The 6,695-nt window shown below is 28.8% G+C and overlaps 3 protein-coding genes across 7 annotated transcripts in view; 2 read left to right on the forward strand and 1 right to left on the reverse strand.

Moving 5' to 3' along the window:
• The first annotated feature begins 484 nt into the window (after nt 1-484).
• Nucleotides 485-1,775, forward strand: LOC108553608 (uncharacterized). Its single transcript, XM_017908597.1, has 3 exons — nt 485-1,258; nt 1,391-1,627; nt 1,694-1,775. Exons 1-2 carry the CDS (start codon nt 503-505, stop codon nt 1,604-1,606), a joined length of 972 nt encoding a protein of 323 aa, XP_017764086.1. The 5' UTR covers nt 485-502; the 3' UTR covers nt 1,607-1,627; nt 1,694-1,775.
• Nucleotides 1,776-2,734: 959 nt separating this feature from the next.
• Wbp2 (WW domain binding protein 2) lies at nt 2,735-5,645 on the reverse strand. Of its 2 annotated transcripts, XM_017908579.1 has the most exons (6): nt 5,502-5,645; nt 4,881-5,215; nt 4,577-4,729; nt 4,281-4,475; nt 2,909-2,994; nt 2,735-2,822 (listed from the first exon to the last, which is right to left on the reverse strand). In XM_017908579.1, exons 1-6 carry the CDS (start codon nt 5,555-5,557, stop codon nt 2,775-2,777), a joined length of 873 nt encoding a protein of 290 aa, XP_017764068.1. In that variant the 5' UTR covers nt 5,558-5,645; the 3' UTR covers nt 2,735-2,774. The 2 variants fall into 2 exon arrangements, with proteins under 2 accessions (XP_017764068.1, XP_017764067.1); XM_017908578.1 differs by lacking the exons at nt 2,735-2,822; nt 2,909-2,994 and having other exon boundaries at nt 3,916-4,475.
• A 490-nt stretch (nt 5,646-6,135) lies between these two features.
• Ent3 (equilibrative nucleoside transporter 3) overlaps nt 6,136-6,695 on the forward strand; it is a 3,357-nt gene continuing 2,797 nt past the window's right edge. For 3 of the 4 annotated variants that reach the window (XM_017908581.1, XM_017908584.1, XM_017908583.1), the window contains exon 1: nt 6,145-6,523. In XM_017908581.1, the coding sequence (XP_017764070.1) occupies nt 6,354-6,523 (170 nt within the window). In that variant the 5' untranslated portion in view covers nt 6,145-6,353. Of the gene's footprint in view, nt 6,524-6,695 lie in introns of all 4 variants that reach the window. The other variant, XM_017908585.1, reaches the window with a different exon arrangement.

Consider the following 6,695-nt stretch of genomic DNA (forward strand, 5'->3'; position numbering starts at 1 on the left):
TTGTGTGTGTGTATGTATTAAAGCTACATGTTTCGTGTAAATTTATTTGTACCATATATCGTCATTTGAATCAACGTTATCTCGTTATTTTTTTCGCCGTTGTAAATCGTTATTTTTACGCAAATAATGAAAAGTCATATAAATTTGATATTGTTAATACGAATATGTTTCTAACCAATATGTAATGAATATTTTTGACACAATCGGATAATGTTTCCTCCGTTACATAAAAACTTTGCTTAACAAACGAAGTGTAATTATTGAATTAAGCAAAGTATCAGAAGCAAGAAATAAACAGAAAAATAATTAATTTTATCATACATTTATTTTTAATGAGGAGATTAATGTTGTCATTAATTTGAAATATGATTAACTAAAATATAAGCATACAGGTACTAACAATGAATTATTAATGAAGTCGATAATGAAAATAAAACATATAAATATTAATGGTTACTTAAATTTAAATTAGATCTATAAATATTTGCCAATACTATTAATCATGGAAAAGAATGATAATATTTTAGAAGATATACAAGAAGCATTTCTAGCTTTAACTGAGAGCTTCCTGGAACAAGGTGTATCACTAGTAGACCTTAAATCTGCCAGTGTAAGAAATAATGCGAAAAATAAAAGAAGTCATATTTTACATCATGTTTGTTCTAAAAAGGTTCTACTTGCCTTATTAACACCAATATTTTGCAGTATACTTTTTAAATATTTATGTATTGATATAATCAGAAGCATTCGTGGAACTAGATGCTTAATACCAAATAATTATTTCATATGGGAATTTACAAGACCAATATCAAATTGTGATTATTGTCAAAATGTTACTTCAGCATTAACTTTGCCAAACTTAACAAGGGAAGAATTTGAGCAATATGCTTATTCTTCTAGACCTATGGTGATAAAACATGCTGCAAGTCATTGGCCAGCTGCAAAGGTATTTAGCTGGAAATTCTTCAAAGATTTGTATGAGAATATTGATGGCGCTTATGATTCAGTAGATGAATGTCAATTTTTGCATTTCAAAAGTAATCTCACCAATTTGCGTGATGTTTTTGCAATGAGTGAAGAAAGAGCTATACAACATAATGGTCAAGATCCTTGGTATGTTGGTTGGAAAAATTGTCACCTGCAGATTTTGGATATTATGAAACAGTACTATAATCTACCTCATTTTTTACCAGAAGATGCAGAGATTCCTTATTCCAATTACATCTTTTTAGGATATGAAGAAGGTGCTATAATGCATGTATGTATACTATTAATACTAATTACAATAATGATGATGATGATGATAATAACAACAACAACAACAACAATAATATACGAATTTGTTCTTAATTACTGTTTAATTAATTACAGATTTTATCTCTTTTTACAGCTAGATTATATTTCACGTCTAATGTGGCAAGGGCAAATTATAGGTAATAAAACATGGAGTGTTGCACCTACTCCAGAATGTGATAATGTTTGTGTGCCTTTTAATTTTACTGTTTATGCTGGAGATATTGTTCTACTAGATACAAGAATTTGGTATCATAGCACTTATGTCAAAGGAGGAAACTTTAGCTTAACAGTCACCTCAGAATATGGATAGACTTTTATACATTGTAAAATTGTATGTGTATAATTTTACAGGCTATATAAATAGTATTCTATGGAATTAATAATTTTTATATTTCAGAATTAGAAGATTTAGAAGCTCTTGCCTTATTACTGTATTATATTAATGCCTCATTGAATTTTTATAAAGTTTTTATGCCCACAAAAACTTCAATATTATAGGACATGCTATTAAGGAGTAGCATTGCATTATTTATGTATGAAATTATCTAATACAATACTTAAAGGTGCCATTTTTAATGAAAGATACATATATGTTTACTATAATTATCTAATACATAGATTACAATATATAAAAAGCATAATTTTGCAATACATTAGATTTATTAAAATTATTACAAATCATTAAGTTATATGCAATTTTTGAATATGTATAAATTAATATATATATTGTTTTTGCCATAGTCAAACATTAGTCCAAATGACTCATTTTTTGGATACTATTAGCAGCACAAATTAAATAATTTGATCTGTAATTTAATTAAATATGAATTTGAAAATTATTTTTGTATTCATATATTTGGATTTATATATATAAGCATTTGAAGCATGTATTATAGGCTTTCACAGAATATTTTACTTCCAATGAAAAAAAGATACATACAGTTAAATATGTGACTAACGACATTTTGTACAAATTCAATACATAAATTTTCCTCGAGGTGATTTAATCGTTATTTATTTTATATTTAATTATATATGTATGTACATGTACAAATATATTCACCCTATAATTTTTAATAAAATATATGAATATAAATAACACGATTTCGATGTGATTTTTTTCTCCATGTTCATATGCAGTAACTTTTATTTTATATATTCATTTAATTGCATAAAACACAACAATAGACCTTTTTCTTTTTATAGATCATGTATACAGTTTACATAATAAGTATAAATACTCGTGTACTTTGAAGCATAAAAGTACAATATATAGTGTTATATTAAAAAATTGTGAATAGCATAAGAAAGATAGAAATATTGTTTTCATTTAATTACACACACCAAAACGACAATATAGCAGAACCTAAAGTGGAATGCATATACCTGTTGCTATGCAGTACAGCATATTATACATATAATACTAATTGAACAGTGTTGATATTTCATCATCATTTTCAGACTTCAAGAATGCACTTCTACTGGTCCTTCTTCTCTGTTGCCTGTTGAAAACTTGGTGGACTTTCCTAAGAAATATACAAATAATATTTAAACTATTAATTTCTGAGTCCCAAATAATATTTTCTACTTTTTTAATAGAAGTCTTACTTACATAATACGCAGGAGGTGGGACATAGGCACACTGTGGTCTATTTGGATCATAATATGCACTTTGAGCAGCTTCTGCTGCTTTTGCATCTGTAAAAAATAAAAAGAATGACACAAATATATAATAAAAATACCAAATTTTAATTTGAAAAAATAATTATATTTACGAAAAATTACCTACATTTGTACATGTTTGATGTAGTGAATTTAAATTGAGCTGGCATTTTTTATTTTTATAAAAAATATTTAGGCGAATTAAATATTTAAATATTCCTGATTTATTAAGTCAGTTTCATTTATTTTATAATAGTATTAATAAATTTTGTCATAAGAATGAAATTATTAAGAAAATTGCTTTTAATATTTTAATATAAATCTTGAAATATTCGGTTTAAAAGATTAATGAACTAATGCAATTCTCCAAGCAGTAATGGAGTAGAGATATTTTGTGACAGAATACCTTGATTAAATGAGTCATTGATTGTGCTAAAAATTTAACTTTTTTTTCGTGTTATTTTAACGAAAAAGAAATAAAATTAACAAATGATGCACTTCTTAAGTAATTTATACGAATTAAAAGTGATTTACAACTTATAATAACACTTTATGTATTTTTGAACTATCTCTGACAACTATGAGATAATAACTGAGCATAGTGAAAGTCAACCTTACTCCAGGTCAACCAAACCTGTTGCGCAATAATATTGCATAATATTCAAAACCTTAAAGATTGTCAAATGAAATAGAAAATATGATATTATTATTTCATTGTTTCGATGAAAAAATTTATATGATTTTTATAATGGAGCAATATTTCAAATTGGTGGGTTTAAATAAAAACAGCAAGTCATATTTGGCTAAATTTTAATAACATAATATGTTTTTGTATTGTAATGATTATCACAAAGCTATAATGTAATAATAGCAACAAAAATATAACGCTTTAATATACAATAATAACTGATAAAGAAAAAGGAAATGTTTAAAAATAATTCAATACTCATTGCAACGTGTATGTTACATCATGTGATTTTTGTATATGTTATAAAGAATAATACAATATATAAGTGTACTCGTGTTTTTCTTTTTGCGCTTTTAACAATTGATATATAGAATTTCATTTATTATAATTTATTTTAAAGATTACTTCAAAAATTTAATCATTATTCACATAAAGTGTGATATGAACATGCATACATAAAAGATGTAGCCTCATACATTTTACAATTAGTAATTGGAGGGATAGGGATGGTAAGGATTTTGTTGCGGATAATAGCCAGATTGTGCATAATTATTACCTTGAGAATATGGAGTATATGATGGAGGATTTTGTGGATAATTGTTATATGCTGGCTGTCCATAGTTTGGATACGCACCTGCTTGGGACATTGGTTGGGCATTATAACTTGGATTAGCCCATCCAGGTGCTCCATTTTGTTGAGGTGGTGTCCAACCAGATTGTTGACTGGAACTACCCCATGCACCTTCTGATGGTGCATTTGCATATCCTTGATAAGGTGTATTTATACCAGGATATGGAGGTGGCATATCGGTCATATATACAGTGTTTGCTATACAATACAAATTTACATTTTTGATGTGTATGAAGCATTAAAAAATCAGACTGAAAAGGTGTTTATAACACTAAAAAGATGTTAGAGAAATAATTAACCTGGTGGTGCATCTGAAAATGCATCATTGCGTGGTAACCAACCATAATAACCAGTTGGTGCTGCTTGATAAGCAGGTGGTGGTGCTGCATACCAATTTGACGTTGGTGGTTGATATGGTGGTGGATCATCATTTGCAGGTCCATTACGTTGAGCTAGAAATAAATATTATAATGCTAAAGATAAGATAATAAACATTGTTCTACATGATAATTTATATAAGTAAAAATAATATTTATATAACATCAAAATAACAAGGAAATACTAATAAGTTTATATAATTACAATTATTTGTAATAAACTTACCCATTGCTGCTGCTCTTACCATAGCCCCACCAAATTCTATTGCACCACCACTTTTGAAATTCAATTTAAATTTGCATTCTCCAATCCAATTGCCATTAGGTTGAGCCCGGCATTTACCTTTGATGTAATTAGCACCAAACATTGGTTGCTCTATTTCAACCTCTCTCAGTGTTACAAATGGGAAGCTAAACGATTGCATCTTTTCTTTCTGATCTTTAGCATTAAAAATCATTCTGTGTGTAGTCAAACATAAACTACCACGTTTGGTACCAATAAATTCTGCTTGTTCTTGTCCATGGAATTCCACGGTGACATTGTCACAGTATAATAGCATGCTAAATAAATAAAAATTTTATTTGTTTATATCATATTGATTACGGAATAGAAAAAATTAAAATGTCAGTGATTTTGTTCATTTTAAAAATTTGTTAAGAAGTTTAAATTCATTTCATAGATATTTTATAAAGGGGTAATGTTTAGAAAAATGTTTATTGATGAAAAGGAAGTTACATTCGGAAGGCCACGGCAATAACTATAACTACGTTGTAGAAACGTCATAAGCAAGAACATGTGAAAGAATGATGACACTCCTAAAACTGGCAAATGCATTTTATAACTTACCGTTCTCCAGCGTGTATTAGAACGCCGCCGTTCGCGTGCGCTGTGTTTAACGACATACTTTTTTAACTTTTTCTCCAATACTGTTGAAATTTCCAGCAACAATCCTTCTTCATCAGCTGATTCATAAGTGATAAGTATGACGCAGTGCGCAAGCGCGTTTATCTCGATACAATATATTTAACGATATAGTACATACTATATATAGTCAATTCACGTTTCACCTAAAAACGTAACTAAATTAAAATCCTTTTGTAGGTTTATTAAAAATATTTTAATAAATATTTAAGATTGAAATGTATGTAAATCATTCTACTAAAATGTGATATACAAATATTGGCGATTATTAATATTATCAACAGTATTATTGCGATAAAGAATAACTGACATGTATATAGCATCTCTGTGTACATATCGCGAAAATATCTCTTAATTGCGATTTATTGTAATTCTCCAGACTGAATTATTATAAATAGCATTGAAATTTTCTCATAAAAACTTATAAATATTGAAATGTTCAATTGAAAAAGTAAATATAAATTATTTTATTTAAATTTCGCGGCAAAATGGGAAGAAGAGATGCGAATGCGCACGCAGAAATCAATGCCGCAAATTTTCAAAGCATGCGCTAGTACACGAAGTCAATCACGTCTGTACTACGCGTAAAGAAATAAATAAGGCAGTGATCAGGTGCAATTAACCGTTTGGCAGGAAGTGCGTAGTGCAGCGAAATTGATCGATCTTTTTAAGTAAAAGTCGCTAGTTGAAACTATTTCGAAACGATGAAATCATAAGACAGTTAGCCAGCCAATTCATTCTGTTTTTCATTCTTAAAACGCATCCACCACGGCAAACATGGATGAAAACTTGAGTCGGGGCTATGTGCAGTTAGGAAAAGCGAAAGGAATGAACGAATTTAAATTCTCCAATGGATTCACACATTTGTCCCCACCGGTTGACAAATACAATTTCATCTACATCGCCCTTATGCTAGGCGGTATAGGATTCCTCTTGCCGTACAACAGGTCACGCCGCAATCAGAAACTATATTTCTTCATATGTCGACAATTGAATGTCAAAGACCTCTGTGCCTGTAATTTACGCTCTTCTCCTGAAAGTAGAATCAATCGTGTGATATGCACTTAAGCATGCAGATGTTGAATACAAAAAATCCTTTATATTTTAACTTTCATATAT

The sequence above is a fragment of the Eufriesea mexicana genome, unplaced genomic scaffold (assembly GCF_001483705.2).
Source record: "Eufriesea mexicana isolate 0111107269 unplaced genomic scaffold, ASM148370v2 scaffold11296, whole genome shotgun sequence".
Taxonomy (NCBI): domain Eukaryota; kingdom Metazoa; phylum Arthropoda; class Insecta; order Hymenoptera; family Apidae; genus Eufriesea; species Eufriesea mexicana.